Source organism: Meriones unguiculatus, chromosome 11 (assembly GCF_030254825.1).
Source record: "Meriones unguiculatus strain TT.TT164.6M chromosome 11, Bangor_MerUng_6.1, whole genome shotgun sequence".
NCBI lineage: Eukaryota > Metazoa > Chordata > Mammalia > Rodentia > Muridae > Meriones > Meriones unguiculatus.
Window position 1 is genome coordinate 54,908,522 of NC_083359.1, and position 18,902 is coordinate 54,927,423.

At 50.9% G+C, this 18,902-nt stretch overlaps 1 protein-coding gene and 1 long non-coding RNA gene across 3 annotated transcripts; one reads left to right on the forward strand and one right to left on the reverse strand.

The window, feature by feature from the left end:
* Positions 1-4,616: 4,616 nt before the first annotated feature.
* Positions 4,617-12,225, reverse strand: LOC132646358 (uncharacterized). Of its 2 annotated transcripts, XR_009584554.1 has the most exons (3): positions 12,162-12,225; positions 6,281-6,608; positions 4,617-4,818 (listed from the first exon to the last, which is right to left on the reverse strand). It is a non-coding gene; the product is annotated as an uncharacterized LOC132646358 (long non-coding RNA). The 2 variants fall into 2 exon arrangements; XR_009584553.1 differs by lacking the exon at positions 12,162-12,225 and having other exon boundaries at positions 6,281-9,678.
* Ren (renin) lies at positions 7,423-17,001 on the forward strand. The gene is made up of 9 exons (XM_021633791.2): positions 7,423-7,549; positions 10,241-10,391; positions 11,009-11,132; positions 12,185-12,303; positions 13,067-13,263; positions 15,128-15,247; positions 15,648-15,792; positions 16,029-16,127; positions 16,635-17,001. Exons 1-9 carry the CDS (start codon positions 7,455-7,457, stop codon positions 16,794-16,796), a joined length of 1,212 nt encoding a protein of 403 aa, XP_021489466.1. The 5' UTR covers positions 7,423-7,454; the 3' UTR covers positions 16,797-17,001.
* Positions 17,002-18,902: the final 1,901 nt, after the last annotated feature.

The following is an 18,902-nucleotide window of genomic DNA, read 5'->3' on the forward strand; positions in this document are numbered from 1 at the left end:
CATACACGGACACACACAAACCGCAGTATAGAAAACACCTCATTATTGAAGCTGTAGTATGTCAGTGTGTTCCACAGTGTATTCTTCTGTCCACACATCTTCACTTGCAAATGTTCATTGCAATGAGTCATTGGTCTAGTTCGAGGTCCTGGCTTCTGTGACACCATCAACATTAGATCCTCACCGGAACTCCTCTCAGATATCCTGCCGTTGCCCTGTGTCATGGAGATCCTGTAGCTTTGGATCTGCAGGACTGGCCCTTTTACCTGTCCCAACCGCTACAGACAATATAGATTTGGGGTAGGGTAGGGCCACTCAGAGCCCTGGATCTGGGCCTGGGTGATGGCTGAGCTGGTCTTCATGCCAGCTCTGTCCTGTCCACATCACCAGGGTGAGCTCTCCAGCACTGCTCCAGCCAGGCCACCGAGTGCTGCTGCCTCTGCCACTGCAGGAGGCAGGGTCAGCTGTCCCGCTGTCCTGCCCTTGGGGCCCGCTCACCAGCACCCGGGCCTCCAGAGCCAGCTCCACTGTGCTGCCCAGTCAAGGCGGAGGGCCACTCTTCCACATGCTACAACCTTTGAGGGACTGGCACAGCTCTCCTGTCTCACACCCTCAGGGCTGGCTCACCCATGCCTTCGCCATCAGGGCCAGCTCCACTGTATTGTCCAGGTGAGAGGCAGGGCCTGCTCTCCCTGTAGGAGTGAGGGGGTCGGGTTAGCTCTCTGACCCCATGCCCTTGGGGCCAGCCTTTTTTTTTTTTTTTTTTCCATGTTTCTCTTCTTTCCCTAGCTATGTTCCTGCTTGGTGAAGCTCAGCTCACACCCGCAGTAACCTCCCTTGTCCACACTGGTGACTTTTGCCACATCCCCCTCTGTAGACTGGCCGCCAGCCTCCTCAATACCAACCATCCCCATTGGAGGTCGGGAAGGGTTCATGTTTCTGTCTTTCATATTGTCAGAGTGCAGTGTCAGGTTCCATCACCCTGAATGCACTTTGTTTCAGGAACCTTCCACCAGGCTTCCTCGTCCTTGTGCTTGCCTTCCATTTCTGCTTGTCGCTGCCGATCCCTGCCCCACCAAGGTCCCCACCATGAATAGATTAGAACGCCTGGTTCTCTCCTCCCCCACCTCTATCCCAGCTTCAAGGCTCTGTCCCAGCCACAACACCTTGCCAGGGGCTATGAGTAATCATCCCTGTATCCACCCACACAAGGCAACCCTGGCTGGCTATTCAACTCTATTCTGGGCCTTTCTCTCTCAAGGCCCTTGTTGCTCATCTCTGCTGAGTTCAGCATCCATATCTGATTGAAAAATTTCTGAAGAGCCAGCTGGGTCCTTGCAAGGATGAGAAATAAAGCAGGCAGTTGGGACAGGAAAGTGGGTGGGGGTGGGGCCACAGGGAGAATGCATGTCTTTCATTTCTATCTTCTTTGCTATTTATGAACAGAACAGGGCTGGCCTAGAGATGTTGGACTCCCAAGCACTACACCAGACAAATCTTCTCCACTACTGACTAACTTCCCTGGGCAGGTGTCATAAACCAGACTTTTGATACCACGCAGCCTTCCCTCCCTCCACACTAATCTTCCTAGGTCGCCACCACAGCCTCCATCTAAACGCCCATCTCTCATATTCACAGAGGTGGATGGGATTAGAAGCCAGGTTAAAACCAGCCCTTGACATCACTGTCTCTGGAGAGTTTCCCTGGCTGTCAAAGCCCGTCCCAGTCATCTCCAAATACAGATGGGAAGGCTGGGCTTAGCTAAATTTATGCTTCTCCTGCATGGTTCTCACATCCCTCCTGCCCAATGGGCAGACAGTGGGTCAACAGAATCGTCTCCTCTGCTCCACTTCCTTGACATTGACCTTTAGGTGACGTGATCCAGCTTGGTCCTAGAAATGGCATCATGGGTACTCTCTATGAGAAGAATTAGACCCCTGGACTAAGGGCCTGGGAGATGACCTGATAAGGGTCTTGAACACTCTCTGTTCTGTGATCCAGGATGCCAGAAGGTCCAAGTCCAGAGGGAAAGAAAGAGGGCCTTACTGAACTGCCCCCTTCCCATCAATGGAAATGGCAAAGGGTCAGGCAGGCCAGTGGGCTGAGCCAAAACAGAGAATCAGCTCTATTGCTGGGCAGCTCTCGGTCAGCTCACTCTCTCCTAGCCTCTGGGCACCAGCCTCAGTATAATACTCAAATGGCTCCTGCATGTAGAACCAAGACCAGGTGCCTCCCTGCCATACTTCCCAGGCCTCTCCTCTGTGCTGTTGGGCTGCACAAGGGCGCCTGGCCCTGCTTTCCTGTCAAAGTCAAGGTCACGCTGGAGCGTCTCCCTCACAGCTTCAGGAGGTTTTGCCGGGCATCTAGACTTGGTCTCAGGAGCCTGGCACGTCACCTCCAGATCCTCAACAGTGGTGCCAGTGTCTACTGCCCTGCTAAGTGCTGTGTTAAGGTGGAGGCAGAAGGAGCAAAAGGGCCGCTGTCCACCTGGAGAGGTGGTTCAGCACTTGAGAGCACTTCCTGTTCTTGTAGAGGGCCTGGGTTCAGTTTCCAGCACCCACATGGTGGCTCACACCCCTCTGTAACTCCGTTCCTGGGGATCTGACGCCTTTTTCTGGCTCCCAGCACTGCACCCACGTGGTGCACATAGTTATGTGCAGGTAAAATATTCAGATACATCAAATCATTATTTTAATTAAAAAAATAAACAAAAGACATTGCCTTGCCCACTGGCAGCTAACTTTCTCTGCTGCTCCCTCCACAGCTGGGAGTGACCTCATCATGCCTGGTGTCCCTTCCTGGTAAGACCATTCACACTTCTCATTCATACTTGTATGTACTGCTGGTCCCAAGCTGCTGGTCCCAATGGTGGAGATGTGCTGCACACTGACCAGAGGTGAAGAGGGATGCCAGGAGTGAGGCTGTGTTAGGGAGACAGGGTTCTGGGTCCACCGAGGCTCAGATATGGTGCCTTCAGGGGACCCCTGGACCTGCCTTTGCTTTAGAAGAGTCCATATCTCACCCTAACATATATATGAAGGTCCTACCTCATTGTGTCAGGGTCTAGCCTGTGCTGGAGAAATGACAAGAAGCTATGCCTCAATCTGCAGGTTTGGCATCACTCCCTCTGGCCAGGCTGAAGCCCAGCACCCATCTGTTTGGCTCCCATCACCCTGACACCCATGGCCACAGGGGAGCTACCAGGTGGAGGCTTCAGCTTGCCCTTCCCTGGTTCTCTGCAGCCTCAGCATCCTTGTCTGAACAGGGGTGAGCTGTGCCTGCCTCATGGGGCTGCTAAGGGGTCACAGCATGCTTGAACCCAATAAAGGCAGCTGGCAGGATCTGTGCTGTCAATCGCCAGTCCCCTGGGCCCCTTCCCATTTGTTCTCTCTTTGTGCTTGCTCCCTCTCCTCTAGGGCTTGGGAAGAACAGCAACAGAAAAAAACTGTAGGTGGGCCAACCACTCTCTCCAGCCATGGCAAATAACCATGATGGGAAAAAAGACAGCATCAGTTTTTAGTTCACGAGGGACTCTATCAGCAGGGGCCTCAGGATGTGGAGAGTGAGATTCGGGGTCTGTGCCCATTGTCTGTGAGTTAGGACACACTGCTTGTCCTTCTGGGTCTTGGTTTCCCTGGGAACACTAGTCCATTTGCCTCCCACTCTGATGCAGACACCAGGAGAAGACCTTGGCGTCTAGCCCTGCTTCTCTTCTGGGGCGCTCTCCACTCACTCACTGTGTGATATACTGGACTTGTAGGTCCTGCCCCGTCATTTATTACAGACTTTGGCTCCCAACTTGCAGACTTCCCCACCCTGTTCCTTCTGCAATCCTCCCAATGACATCACTAACCACGCAGATGGTGACCTGGCTGGACCCTGACCTCCTGATTCTCTGAGTGGCTGATTGTGATAGCGCATGCCAGCAGAAAATGCTGAAGCGGCAAAGGCAAGAGAATCACAAGTTCAAGGCTAGCTTTAGCTACACCTTTAAATGTGTGTTAGTCACTCGTGTAAAATTCTCCACCTCCTTGGGTGTCCCATTCCCAACAGCCTCACTTCTGCTCCTCTCAGCCATCACCCACATCCAAGTTTGCATTTAACACATGACACTGATCCACTTTCAGACTTGCTGCTCCCCCACCCCACAGTCCCCAACACCACCCAGGCCTGCGACTCAGCTGTTCCCCTGCCCACTCTTGTCATCACCCATGTCCTTTCTAGTTTGCCTTATCCTGTCCTATCTTGACTTCCCTCCATAGACCCACAGTTCTCTAGTCAATAATATTTTGTGTTGGGTGTGGTGGCATACACCTGTAAACCTAGCACTAAGAAACTAGAAGCTAAGACAGAATGAGCATGACTTTGAGGACAGACTGGGCTACACAGTGAGATTTGGTCTCAAACCTTTCTTTTTAATTTTGCTAAGATCCTAAATTCCTTTGTTCCTTATCACTGGATGACCTCGCTGGAAAAGCCAGCCAGATTTTTGCTCTGTCTGTATCTAAGCAGCTGGGAACGGTGGCATGATCTTTTCCTGGGCATTCCCAAACAAACATTGACTCACCCCAGATAAGTCACCAACTTGCTGAAGTACGATTCCCTCAAGTCCAGTCTGGTGAGCCAGTGGGTTTATTAGGATTTCTTACAGAGCACACGCGATCCCAAAGCAGCCACACCATCAATCGGTCTCAGCCCAGCACAGATGGTGGCTTCCCCAGAGCTGCACAGGCAGGCATCCCCTTCAGTTAACCTTCCATGTCTCTGCACTCCAGCGCCTCCAGAGACCACACAACCTGCAGCTTGGGCAGGATACACCTGGGAAGGAGGTCCAGGAAGAAACAGCTGGAATCTCAGGTGAGGGTCTAGTGAGCCCACTCCCTTTCTGTGAAAGAATGCCAGTAGGCTCAATCTTGAGTGTCTCTTGCTGGTAGCCACAGCTGCTTCAATAAAGATGCTAACAGCAGTTGTGTCCCCTGGACAATAGGCCTGTGTAGTGGGAAGAGGGCAGGCTAGCTTCCTGTAAAACTTTGGGCTCTAGCCACCAAACATCTTCAGCCTCCTCTTCATATTTCCCCCTCTTCATATTCATCTCAAAGCCTTCGTATTTCCTGTTTTCCCTGGGACTCCACTCTGCACGAGTCACTGCCTTCCCACTGCAGGCAGTAACAGCCTCTGGGGCAAGAAAGTCCCTTAGCTTTCAAACCAAGCAAAGCAGCTACTCCCACACAGCCGCCTGCCTTCTTCCTGCTCCATCACCCACACCCAGGGTCATCCATTCCAGTGTGGACTGATTAGCCTGGCCTCCCTCTTGCATCAAGCAGCATGAGAAGACAGGTGGGATAGGTTTATTATCTATTGCCTCCATCTCTTCTCGGTCATTTTGAGTTACTGTTTGAAGTCACCTTAGGGTGCAGTGGCACACACCTTCAATCTCAGCGCTCAGAAGGCCTCAGAAGGCAGGTAGATCTCTGTAAGTTCAAGGCTAGCCTGGTCTACATATGGAGTTTCAGGGCTACATAGTGAGACCCTGTCTCAAAAAAAAAAAAAAAGAAAAGAAAAAACAACAACAACTACATATTCTTAACAGAATCATCATAGATATTTTTATCGGTGTGTATATTCCAGTGGGCAGGGAACCTTCACACCACAGCCCCTCCCACTTCAACCCCTCTCTGTCTGGACTGACACTGCTCTGAATCATGAAAAGCCTCCACCAGCGGCTGGGGGCTGGGGAGAGAGTTCAGTAAAACGCTTGCTTGCTGTTCAAGTGAAAAGAGATAAGTGTGAGCTCCAGAACCCACATTAACAAACAAACAAAACACATTGTAGCACAAATCTGGAATTCCAGCACTAAGGAGGCAGAGGCAAGCTTGATCTCTGAGTCTTGCTGATAGCCTACACTGTAAACATCAGGCCAGTGAAAATCTTTGTCTCTAAAAACAAGGGCAGTGCCTTAAAGAGCAGTCCCACACTGGAGAGATGGCTCAACAGTTAAGAGTACTGGCTGCTCTTCCAGCGGACCTGGGTTCAATTCCAAGCACCCATGTGGCAGCACACAAGATCTGGCACCCTCTCATAGACATACACATAATTAAAAAAGAAAAAGAAAAAAAAAAAAAAAAGCCAGGTGGTAGAACACACCTTTAATCCTGCTGGAATTAGGAGGCAGAAGCAAGTAGATCTCTGTGAATTTGAGGCCAGCCTGGAATTTAGCAAGTTCCAGGACAGCCAGAATTATACAAAATAACCCTGTGCTGAAAAAACAAAGAGCAGTTACCTATCCGGTTACTCCGTTGTGGCCTCTTCAGCAGATTGCTCCTCCATGCTGGTCTATCGGAGCTGGAGTCCTGGTCTTGCACTCATGACACACACTTAGAATGCTGGTTCGTCTGAGCCAGGACTGCCCCTGAGGGCCACTCAGCTGCCTCACGGGGTCCCAGAGAAGGGAAGAGAGGGGTCCAACTTCAATGTCACACAGCAAGTTCATGGTAGAACCTAGGGCTCTCTGGTGCTCATCGCCAGTCACTAGTTTTTTGTTTTGTTTTTCATTTGATAAGAGGAAAACTCCAGTGTGGCCAAGAGGCAGGAGCACTTACATAAGTTGCCTGCAAAGGGATGGAGGTCACACGCTGGAGGTCATACCTCTCAAAGGATGAGAGGTCACAACAGAAGATGGTCCATACCCGTCAGGGTAGACCTCGTGGAACTGATGGGCTATTTGAAGTGGCCCCTGAAATAAGCAAGGAGAACAGCAAAGAGGGCACCTTAGGGAGAACAGGCATTGCCAGCCTGGGACTGAGGGTACAGGATGGAAGGAAGGAGGTAGAGAGAGATCTAAGGGAGTAGGAGGGGATAAGCTGGAAACCAGCTGCCCTGGAGACACCCCCACCCCAGTCCTTGAGAGCTACCCTTCCCTCCACCATTGCTAACCCCAGGAGGGGACACCCCACACTCTCCCTGATGCCAAAGGTTAGATGGTATGTTCCTTTTTCCACTAAGCAGTAACCAAATGGAATCACCCATGATCAAGATGAAAGACTGGGGGCAGAGCCTAGGAGGATCCAGCCAGGGTGAGTGCAAAGGGTACCATAGAGGGTACAGCCTCAAGAGCATAGGCCGTGGGCTCAGGGCAGGGGGATTGGAAGCCCAGGATCTGTGCTGTCTGTACCCTGACCATGCTTGAGCAGCACAGTTCTCATCAGCCAGGCCAAACAGGGCCTCCAGTGTCACTCGGTTCAGCCATGCTCCACCCCCACTCCAAACCCCCCAGCCACTCTGCTTTGCATCTGGGTCCCTCACCTACCTAGCTTGGTCTCACAGGGTAGGATTTATGAGGGCTGCCCTGCCAGGAGCCCTGGGGTAATAAATCAGAGTAGAACCCGTGGCTGTATATAAAAGAAGGGTCAGGGGCTCTGGGGCTACACAGCTCTGAGAAACCCTGGCTGAACCAGATGGACGGGAGGAGGATGCCTCTCTTGGCACTCTTGTTGGCACTCGGGGGCTCTTGTACCTTCAGTCTCCCGACAGACACAGCTACATTTGGACGGTAACTTGGGCAGAGAAGGGGTGGCAGGGTGCAGGGACCGGCATCTTACCAGCATTTCTCAGCTTTCAGGTTATGGTTCGTCACCCGGTCCTCTCTGCCAGTCAGCCACGGATGCATAGCCCTGCTCTGAGAATTTGAGTGACTTGCCCAGTGCCACACAGCCATAACTAATTAAGCTTGGAAGGGTTGTCTATAGATTCTCATCCAGAGGATGGGCAACTCAGATGATTAAGACACATTCCTGGGCCTTAAGCTCACAATGCAATGACCGAGGAGGACCATTAACTCTCCGGGTAAAGGAGAATAGTGAAGAGATCAGATGTGGGTCCTGTAGATTTTTCTAGGTTAAATTCTCCCCTAGTAGCAGATACAGTTTATTCCAGCAGCAAGCTGATCCCACCAAGTTTCAGTGTGCTGTTTTAAAACAGGATCCTAAAGAACCTGCCTCAACCGGCTGCTTTGAAGATTTGATGAGAAGACATATGTAAAGCCCTGAGTGCCATGCCGGGCATGCTGTAAGAAGCTGTGGCCACAGCACGGATTACCACCGAGCATAGGAAAGGAAAGGTTCCTGGCAGCTCCGTGCAGGGGGGATGAAACATTCGTTTAGTGCAGTTCCAGGCCTGTGGGTGTAAGACAGGAGCAAGGAACAGGCAAGGCTAGGAGGAGGCTCACCCAGAAACAGCCAGCATCTGGGGATTGAGAGGAGGATGGTTCCTGGCAGTAAAAGCTGCGAATCTATTTGGTGCTTAAGATTTGATTAGTCATTTTGATCCTCAATTGCATCCTCAGACCTCAGAACATGTTTGTAGTGTAGTAAGAAGATGGTGCTCCCCAGCATCCCACCCCAGGAGAAAGGCCTAAGAAAACCAAAGCATGTGGCAGGAAGAGTGGAATCAGCAAGAGGGCTGACGGAGTCAGGCTCTGTGCCACTTGCTCTGTGGAAAGTATTGTCCAAGTCACCCTGAGGGCCTGAGCAATGGGCTTTCTTCTCAAGGTCATTGCCTTAGGTGTACACAAAGTCCAGCCTCCAAGCTGAAGGCAGCCCACTTAGCCCTAGCATGGCAACCATCAAGGTGCCAGAGGCTGGAGAAGTTAGAGGATGCTCAGAACTTCACAGAATGTCACATGGGTTGGCATCCTTGGGGTGGGCATCTAGGTATGAGCTCTGGTCATGCCTTAAAGGACGGAAGATCTAGGGGAGGAATTAGGAGTTTTTCTTTCTTTCTTGGTTTTTTTTTTTTTTTGTTTGTTTGTTTGTTTTGAGGAGACAGGGTCTCACTGTGGAACCTAGAATTTGCTCTACAGACCAGACTGGCCTCCAATTCACTGAGAGCCACCTTTCTTTGCCTCCAGGGTGCTGGAATTAAAGGCCTATACCACCACACCACAGAAGGGTTTTCTAAAAAAGTAAGGCCATAAAGTCCAGCAAAGCATGGGATTTTTCAGGAAATGATGGGGAAGAGACCTTGTTTGGCTCTATATTCCTTTTCCTCCCCATTAGAGTGGGAAAATAAAGCAGCTATCTGGTGGGATGGCCAGGATCAAATACATAAGTGTGAAAATACTTTTGAAGAGTAAACTGTGATGGACCTATAAGTCATTTTTGCTGGAGATTACACAGATAGGTGTGAAATATGGGCAGAGCAGGGAGGTGAGGGCACAGAGTGACAGAGGAAGGTTAAGGCTTACGCTGGAGGAGAAGAATGTCTCTCTGCATGTCTGGGAAAGCCAACTGCCACTGAGGTGGCCTTGTTCCAGAGGTCCCTGGCCCAGGGCTTGAGGCACCTTCCTACGACTGCAAAACAATCTTCACGCCTGTCTGGCCCTGGCAGCCCTGAGTAGGAAAGACAGCCAGACAGAGCATGGACTGTCTCTGTTTGGCATTTCTGAGTCATCTTCACCCCATAAACCTTCAATGTCTCAACTGGAAAACAGGGAGCTAGCTGTCTGTGGTTTGTATAAGGGTGCGTGCCACTGCAGCCAGGAGCAGCTCAGTGGGCTGCTTGCTGTTCCTACAAGGACAGCTGATGTGAGGCGAAGGGCCTAGGATTCAGGCCCAAGACACATCATTCCCCAGATGACGCACAGGGACAATCTACAGACACTGGTCTACGTGAATCAGGTTGGGTCCTGTGGATGCAAACCATCGGGGTCTGTGATACCCCAGGGGTCCCTAAGTTCCTGCAGACTGCTCTGGGCATCTGCTGCCATCTATAGGCCACACCTGGTACTGCCTCCCTTGTCAATCAGGATATTGCGAGAGGCCGTAATGACCTTTATGTCCTTATCCAGAACAGTGGGGCACAGAGTAAGCATTCAATACATCATGATGATGATGATGACGACGACGACAGATGGATCTATGGAAGGATGGATGGCTGGCTGGCTGGCTGGCTGGCTGGCTGGATGGATGGGTGGATGGGTGGATGGATGAGTAGGTGGATCAATGGATTGACAAATTGCCTTATCTAACTAAAATGATAAGGGAGGGACTTGGGAAGTTAGTACCAGAATAAGTGACCCCAAGAGGCTTGTACATTTTTCTGCAGAAATGCCAGGGCACAAGAAATGATTCTGAGGTGCACAGGAAAGGTTAGTGATAAACAGACCAAAAGCAAGGAGTCTAGATTCTGCTGGTGTTGGGGAACCACATGACTCTTCTGTTTTTCTTCCTCTACCCTGGAGCAGAATCTTGCTCAAGAAAATGCCCTCTGTGCGGGAAATCCTGAAGGATCGGGGAGTGGAGATGACCAGGCTCAGTGCTGAGTGGGGCAAGTTCACCAAGAGGGCTTCCTTTGGCAATGGTACCTCCCCCGTGGTCCTCACCAACTACCTGGATGTGAGTGCCTAGTTCAGCTGCCATTTCCCTTTCTCTCTGGGACTAGCAGGGCCCACTCTTTCCACACCATGCTTGACTGAGAGCCAAAGAGCGCCTGAGTACTGTACAGAATTCCTATTCATAGCCAAGAAGGATGTTGTTGTTTTGTTTTGTTTTTCTTGATCAAAATTTTCTCTAACATTAGTTCTCTCCTATTGGTGCTTGTTTAGTGTTTTTTCTTTCTTTTTTAAATTTAAATTTATTTTTTATAACTTTTCACTTTACATCCCAATTGTAGCCCCTCCCCCACCTCCTTCCATCCCACTCTCCCTCCCTTGTTTTGTTTTTGAGAAAGGGTCTCACCATGTAGCCTGGCTGCCCTGGAACTCACTGTGTAGACTATCCTGACCTCAGCAGGGATTTACTCACCTCTGTGGCCCAGGTGCTGGGATCAAAAGCAGTGGCATCATGCCCAGCTACTTGAACTGCTTTATTAGGCTTTCCTGCCCCAGTGACTCTCCTGGATCCTGGGACTGCAGAGCCCTCACATCTTTAGCAAGATGGAACGCCAAGAGCCAAGCGGGGGACCAGGCAAGGCCCCTGAGTCCTGGGTCCTCACTTTCCTCCCACCCCTGCAGACTCAGTACTACGGTGAGATCGGCATTGGCACCCCACCCCAGACCTTCAAAGTGATCTTTGACACAGGTTCGGCCAACCTCTGGGTCCCCTCCACCAAGTGCAGCCCTCTCTACACGGCCTGCGGTAAGAATCGGGCCTTACTCCCCTCCCCAGCCTGCCTGCTGCACCTGTGTGCTGCTGTCCCTCAGCTCCATGCCGCTCATGGAGAGAGAGGAAGTGTCTCTCATCTTCCTGAACTGGCAACCAAGGTGAATTTGGGAAGTGCGTGGGCACCTGGGAGGCCATTTGCCAGTATCCCTCAGATTTAGACAGGAGCAAATTTACAAATCCATTCCAAGTCCCAAGGCAGTTCCAATGATAGCCTTAGTAATGCCCTCATGCTAAGTGCTTATTCTGTGCCCAGAATCCTCTCTGGCATTGTATCAATGTTAGAATGTAGAATTCTTTGTTTGAACAAATGTCTCAGAAGCACAAGCACATAAGACAAAACCAAAAAACACTGTCCTTGACTGGAGTACATTTTTTTTTTCCAAGTGGAAGACTCAGGAAAACACACACACACACACACACATATAACACAGACATACACACAGAGACACATACAACACATACACAGACACACACCACATACACACATACACAACATATGCACAGACACACACAGAACACAGACACCACAGACACAGACCACACACACACAACACATACTGTTAGGATACATTAAAACTGCCACACACTCAGCAGATCTGATAAGAAGAGATTTATTTGGGGGAAGGAAAAGAGACAGAGAGAGACACTGGGAAAGCATAGGAGAAGAGAAAGATAAGCATGGTGGGGCCCCGAGAGAGAAAGCCAGAGAGAGCAGGGAAAGGGAGAGAAGCCGAGGCAGAGAGCGGGTAGGAGTGCCAGAGCACCTGGCTCAGAGGATGGCGTAGGACACAGGTGGTGATATAGGACGTTGTCAGGACCTTAAAGGCCCCTGAGGGCCAGCCAGTTAAATTTCCTGCCCAAAAACATAACACCTATCACACACACGCACGCACACACACACACCCACACCACATCTGAGCTAAGTCTTCAACCATCTTAACCACGTCCACCACTTGCCCCGCCTCTGAGCCTCCTGCTGAGGTCAGTGCCTCCTGTGCTGACCTGAGCTGGTGTCCCTCTGCTAGAGATCCACAGCCTCTATGACTCCTCAGAATCTTCCAGCTACATGGAGAATGGGACTGAATTCACTATCTACTATGGATCAGGGACGGTCAAAGGTTTCCTCAGCCAGGACGTGGTGACTGTGAGTAGCTTACCCCGCCCCACACACACACCCATGGGGCCCATGCAGAGTGGGGCGGGTCTCCACCAGCCCTTCTTGGAGCCTGGGAGGTTGAAGGGGCCACCTCCTTGGCAGCCTCCAGCTGAAGCTCCGAAGACCAGAACTGCAGGAGAGCAAACAGGCTGACACTGATGGGCAGGCCTGGACGTCTAACCTGCACGTGGGCGAGCCTGAATCCCACAGTTTCCTGCCTGGTGACCTGCCTGAACTTACCAGCTCAGACCAGGCTTGGAGTGTTGAGATTGGGGATCAGGGGCTTGTGTTGGGGTGTGGTTAGTTTTCTTTCTGCCAGTGTCTAATCCCTCCCTGTTCTGGAGTCTCTCATCCCTGCTGTGCCAGAGGTAGGGAAAGACACAGAGAGCCCCCCAGGGGAAGTCAGTGTGAGCCCTTCCCTCTCACCGTGGCTGTGAAATCTGGGGCAGAAACGGAGGACCTGGTTATGATGAGGAAATCCTGGGCCTGGGTGGGGCTAGCATGAAAATGGGCCTCTGGGAGGGGTGCAGCTCACCTGGCTGGGAGGACCTCCTTCTCAGCCTTTACAGAGCTGGGTAACCCCATCTCTCTGGCCCAAAGCATAGACTATGCTGAGAGAGTACATACAGGCTTGTGGTGTAGTTTCACCCTCCCTAACTGTTGTTCAGAACCTGTGTATTGTGAAAGCTGGAGCAGACCCCCTGTCAGGGTTGGGTGTTAATCTCCATCTCCTCTGGTTCTTCCCTCACAGGTGGGTGGAATCATTGTGACACAGACGTTTGGAGAGGTCACAGAGCTGCCCCTGATACCCTTCATGCTTGCCAAGTTTGATGGGGTCCTGGGCATGGGCTTCCCTGCTCAGGCCGTTGGCGGGGTCACCCCTGTCTTTGACCACATTCTCTCCCAGAGGGTGCTGAGGGAGGAAGTCTTTTCTGTCTACTACAACAGGTGGGCCTTTGACTCCAAGGCGAAGGCAGGGAGGGGTGGAGAGCTGGGAGAAGGGTAAGAGTCCAGGCCAGGATTTACATGATCCTGATTAGGTAGTCCTCAATCCATATCCAGAACCACACTAGCCAATTAAAGTGAATGGAAATCAAACATTCAGTCCTCAGGGGCTGGCCACACAGACACAGCCAGCTTCATGCCTTTGTTTATTTGTTCTCTCATTGATCCTGTCAGTGCTCTGTGCCATGTGCTGTGGTAGGCTCCAGGGGTGCACAGTGAATAAGACAATCCCGATCCTTCGTCCTCATAGAGCTTACTGTCTAGTAGGAAAGACAAGAACACAGCACAATGAGTGCCTCCGTCATGCCAGGCACCGGGTACTGAAAGCTGCAGATGGTTTTCAATTCTAGGCCAGAATTCTATGCAGTTTAGCTTGCCTTGGGGGAAGCTGTGGTCAGTGCAGCGTCCCAGCAGGGCGGGGATCTGCTGCCAGTTGCTGGGTTTAGAAACACAGTCTGAGCTGGGGGTAAAATCATTATGAGGAAAAAATAGAGGCCAGGAGTGATGAGAGTGGAAGGGAGGGGTGGAATGTAGAGTCATCCCAAAGGAAGCCAGAGTCTCTGGATGGTGACTCCAGAAGACTTCTGTGCAAAGGGAGACACTGAGCAGATCACTGCATTCGGAGGCTCCTGCAGTCAGTGGTCTTGGGAAGACTGTGTTTCAAAGAGTAGAGGCAAGAACAGAAAAAAAGAAGTGGAGAAGTGGCTAAGAGTGGAAGTGGGTGTCAGAAGGTGGAGGTTACAGAATGCAGGCTGCTCTGGGAAGCTTAACAGGCCTGTGGGGTAAGATCCAGAGAGAAGCAGGGAAAGGGGTGGGCGTTCTAAATGCTAGAGGATGCTTGAACAATGCTGTGGGTGGAAGAAGAGCTGATGGGAAAGTATGGAGAGCACACGCATGGGGGTCAGAAGTAGGGGCCATGGAAGGAATGAAAACCCAGCAACAGGCAGCAAGCAGGTCTGGTAAGCGGGGTCTGTCTCCCCTTACCTTTGGCTGGGAAGAAGGAGCATCCATGTAAGTAACTGACTCTTGCATGTGCACATCACATACACATGTGCATGTGTGTGTGTGTGTGTTGTAAGCTCTGAGAAACCCTGTTTGAGTACCTTGGAAACCAGCCCCAGGCAGCCCTGGGCTGACAAGCACCATAGACAGGACAGGAAAGTGAAGGCAATCAGCTTTGGCTGAGAACGAGAGCCTGGCTTCAGCCATCATGTGTTCACCAAGGTCTTGGGGGCTTCACCATTTGCTGACTCAGTTGCCTGAAGGGTGAAAATTAACCTACTCCTACCAAACAGCAGGGTTGCTGAACATTGCCTACAAAGAAGACCTCCTCTCTGTGTCCCTCAGCAGAAATCTTAAGGAGGCACAAGCCCCATGTGGCCCTGAACTCCAATACTTCCTGAACCCTTGCCCCAGAATCACACCCACCACCCACACAGACTCCACCCATCAGGCCCAGCTCCTGCACGCAGGTGTCTACTTTCTCCCTAGGGTCTGCCCCGGCACACCTGAGAAAGGCCTGCTTTGCAACTTATTTGCATTCGTGTCCTTGAAGCTGAGGGTTTTCTGGAGGCAGCTGGACAGCCCCAGAAATACTTCTGTTGCATTTGGGGAGGGATCAGCAAGGGGGAGAAGCAATAGGTTCTACATCCTCCTGATGAGAGCCTGCAGCCTTGCCATCCAGCCCCTAGCCCTTCCTCTACCCCAAAGCTCTGCCCTAGCCTGCACCACACTTCATTTTCCCTCATCCCTGAAATCTTGGGTTTCAAAATCGTGTGTCTCTAACTTCTGCTGATCTTTCCTCTAGAGATTCCCACCTTCTCGGGGGGGAAGTGGTGCTGGGGGGCAGTGACCCCCAGCATTACCAAGGCAATTTTCACTACGTGAGCATCAGCAAGGCTGGCTCCTGGCAGATCACAATGAAGGGGTCAGTCAGCAATCAAAAACCTCCCAACCCTCCAAACTGATGTCATGGGGACTGGGGTGGGATGGGGTGCAGGTTGGGGGGGGATCCACTCCTTAAGGTACAACCACCATCTGCTTTCCGCTTGCTCTGTCCAGGATGGGAGCATGGAGATTTGAGGGTGGTGGATGAGGGGACTTGGGGAGAGGAGGTGGGGTCTCTAGAGTACTTGTGGTGTCGATGGCAAGGAACAGCCAGCTCTGCCTCAGCTCTCCTCCAGAGCATCAGCAGGCCACTTGTATGGCCTCCTATTGCTGTCCTAAATTGAGGCAGACATGCAGGCTGAGGGTGCCCGCCAGCTTCTGCCTGCCCTCCTTCCTGTCTGTCTGTCTGCTGTCTGCCCGTCTAACTGTCGCCTCCGCAGGTTATCTGTGGGGTCTGCCGCCTTGCTGTGTGAGGAAGGCTGCATGACAGTGGTGGACACCGGTGCCTCCTATATCTCGGGTCCTACAAGCTCCCTGAAGTTGATCATGCAAGTCCTGGGGGCTCAGGAGCAGAGCACAGATGAAGTAAGAAATAAGTGGGGAGAATGGGGAAGTGTGGGGGTGGGGGCGGGGTAGCACCACCTCTCTCCCCCCTCCAAACCATCCACACAATACCGGGTCCCAAACAAAGCCTCCTCACCTCTCACACTCCCCTGAATACATGACGTGTCTCCCATGGAGGCTGAGAGGGGACTGTGTCCAGGACTCTCTGGCCTACTTGGAGCCTTCCTCACTGAAAAGAGCTCCCTTCATTCCCCCAGTATGTTGTGGACTGCAGCCAGGTGCCCACCCTCCCTAACATCTCCTTCCACCTGGGAGGCAGAGCCTATACACTCACCTATATGGACTATGTGCTACAGGTGAGGCCCAGGGAGAAGGGTGGGCAGGGTCACTGAAGGGGAGCAAGTTGTAATGTACTATTGTGTGGTTCGTGCCATCTGGAGAATTTTTAACAATCCTGGTACCCAGGCCATATGCCTCACCTAGCCAATCAGAACTTCCTGGGAATCCGAGTTCCTAAAACTTCCCAATAGATTCCATTGTGCAACTCAGTGATGGACCTCACTCTCCATTTCTGAGTGGCCCTTTTTAGTGCTCTGTCCTTTTCATGCTCACGGGCTGAGAGCAGTTCAGTGATTTGCTCTGGGTGAGAAGCTAAGTGAGCCTGTGAGCAGGGAGGATACGCTGTTTGCACAGTATCTACTACAGCGCCTGCCTGTCCCAAGAAGGCTGGGATTTAGGATGGGCTAAATGGCTCTGGGAGGATGTCAGAGAAGGGCAGTATAGAAGGAAGACAGTTGCTAGAGTCAGGTGGTAGGAAAGGGTTGTGTGATGGGCAATAGAGCAAGCCTCTTGCTTCTTGCCAGGATCCCTACAGGAATGACAACCTGTGCACATTGGCTCTCCATGGCCTGGACATCCCACCACCCACTGGACCTGTCTGGGTCCTGGGTGCCACTTTTATCCGCAAGTTCTATACAGAGTTTGATCGGCATAACAATCGCATTGGGTTTGCCTTGGCTCGCTAAGGCCCTCTGCCACCCAGTGACCCTAGTTTCAGGCTGAACCAAAGCAGGTGCTCCTGGGAGCCATTTTGTCTGAGCTTGCCCACTCCCCACCCCCCAGTGTCCTTGGGACACTGGACACAGAGCCTCCGATGAGTGCTTGCGTCTCCACCTGCACTCACCCTTCCCTGCTTTGTGGAAAAACAGAATAAAGACTTCATGTTTACAACCTGTTTGGGGTGGGTTCTTTTGAGTTTGGAGCAGGAGGAGGGACAGTTTCATGGTTGCAATATGGAGAAGAATATGACCAATGGGGCTGGAGATGTAGCTAAGTTAGTAAAGTGTTCACCTTTCAAGTATGAGAACCTGAATTCGATCCCCAGAACACACATTAATAATAATAACAACAACAACAACAATAAAAGCCAGTCCTGATGGCAGGTGTTTTAATCCTAGCAACCATGGGGGCAAAACAAGCAGATCCCTGGGTTTGATACCTGAGGAATGGCAATTGAAGTTGTCCTTTGGCCTCTACACACACACACACACACACAGACAGAGACACAAGAGACAGAGAAAGAGATAGACACACACACTGAGACAGAGACATACAGAGAGACAGCAAGAGATAGAGAGGGAGAATGAGACAAAATAGAGCCCCACCCCCACATTTTTGTGTGTAGGTTGATGGTTTCCATCTATTGTCAAAAGGATTCACATAAAGCTTGTTCATACAACAACCTTGGTTGGGGAGTTTGCAAAGAAATAGGCCCCATGTCCCTCGAGGCCATTGGGAGAAAGCCTTAGGGTTATGGCAATAGAGTGTAGGTTAGTAAAATGTCAACTTGACACAAGCTAGTCACTTGAGAGGAGGGAACCTTAATTAAGAAAAGGCCTCCATAAGATGGGGCTGTGGGCAAGCCTATAGAACATTTTCTTAATTAGAGATTGATAGCAAGGGCCCAGCCCATTGTGGATGGTTTCATCCTTGGGCTGGTGGTCCTTTCTATAAGAAAGTAGGAGGAGCAAGCTTGTAGAGGAATGTTAATTTAGAACATGGCTGATCACATCTAAAGATCTTTTAAGTCTGTGTGATCCAGCTGGGATGCAAATACTCATTTAATCCAGGAGACAAGCAAGCAGATCTGAGTTTCAGGTGAAGAATACCTTAGATCCAGGTGTGGTGGTACATGCCTTTAATCCCAAACAATGAAGGTAAAGTTAGCTTGTAGAAGGAAGCATCCATGTTTGAAAGTGATGTCTAATTGAGTGGCAGAAAAAGAGATGAATCAGAGAAAGAATAGGATATACCCCACTCTCAAGAGAAGAGAGAGGAAAGGGAAGCTACTTAAGGGGCAATGCAGAGAAAGAAGGCAGTTTTAATCTGAACAGTAATAGAGAGACAGGTTACAGAAAGAGAAATGGAGAGTGAGGCCCATAATAAGGAGCCAGGAGATTAGAGCAGATTTCTGGCGTTAGTTGGAGGCCAAGCAGAGCAGTTCAGAGACTGAGAGAGAAGCCAGATTGAATAAATCATCTTATTCAGTCTGGGAGAGGAGTTTGAGCCAGAACAGCTGAGTTGAACCAGTCAGCCCAGAATCAAAGAGTAAGAAAGGGTGAGCAGTATTATCAGAGGCTGAAAACATTCTAGGCCTAGGTTAGATTGTACAGAGGCTAGAAGCTTCCAGGACTAGGCCTAGTGAACAGACAGGCTGCCACCAAGACAACAATTTAACCAGGCAAATAAAAGTTCCTTTTACACAAGCTAGTAAGCAGCACCTATGGCCTCTGCATCAGCTCCTGCCCCCAGGTTCCTGGCCTGCTTGAGTGCCTGTCCTGACTTCCTTTGGTGATGGACAGTGATGTGAAAGTGTAAGTCAGATAAACCCTCTCCTCTCCAAGTTGCTTTGGTCATGGTGTTTCATCACAGCAATAGAAACCCTGGCTAAACCAATCAGAAAGATGCTTCCAGCTCATAGATGCCAGTACTGACCTCAAGCCTTCCTTGTGCTACTGAGCAAGCTAGCCCTATATGGAATTTCCTGGAAAACGCCTCTCGGCTTACTCTGTACCCTCTGTGTGCTCCTGCTTCCCATTTACACAGGAATCTAAATGGTCCCCACGTAAGAA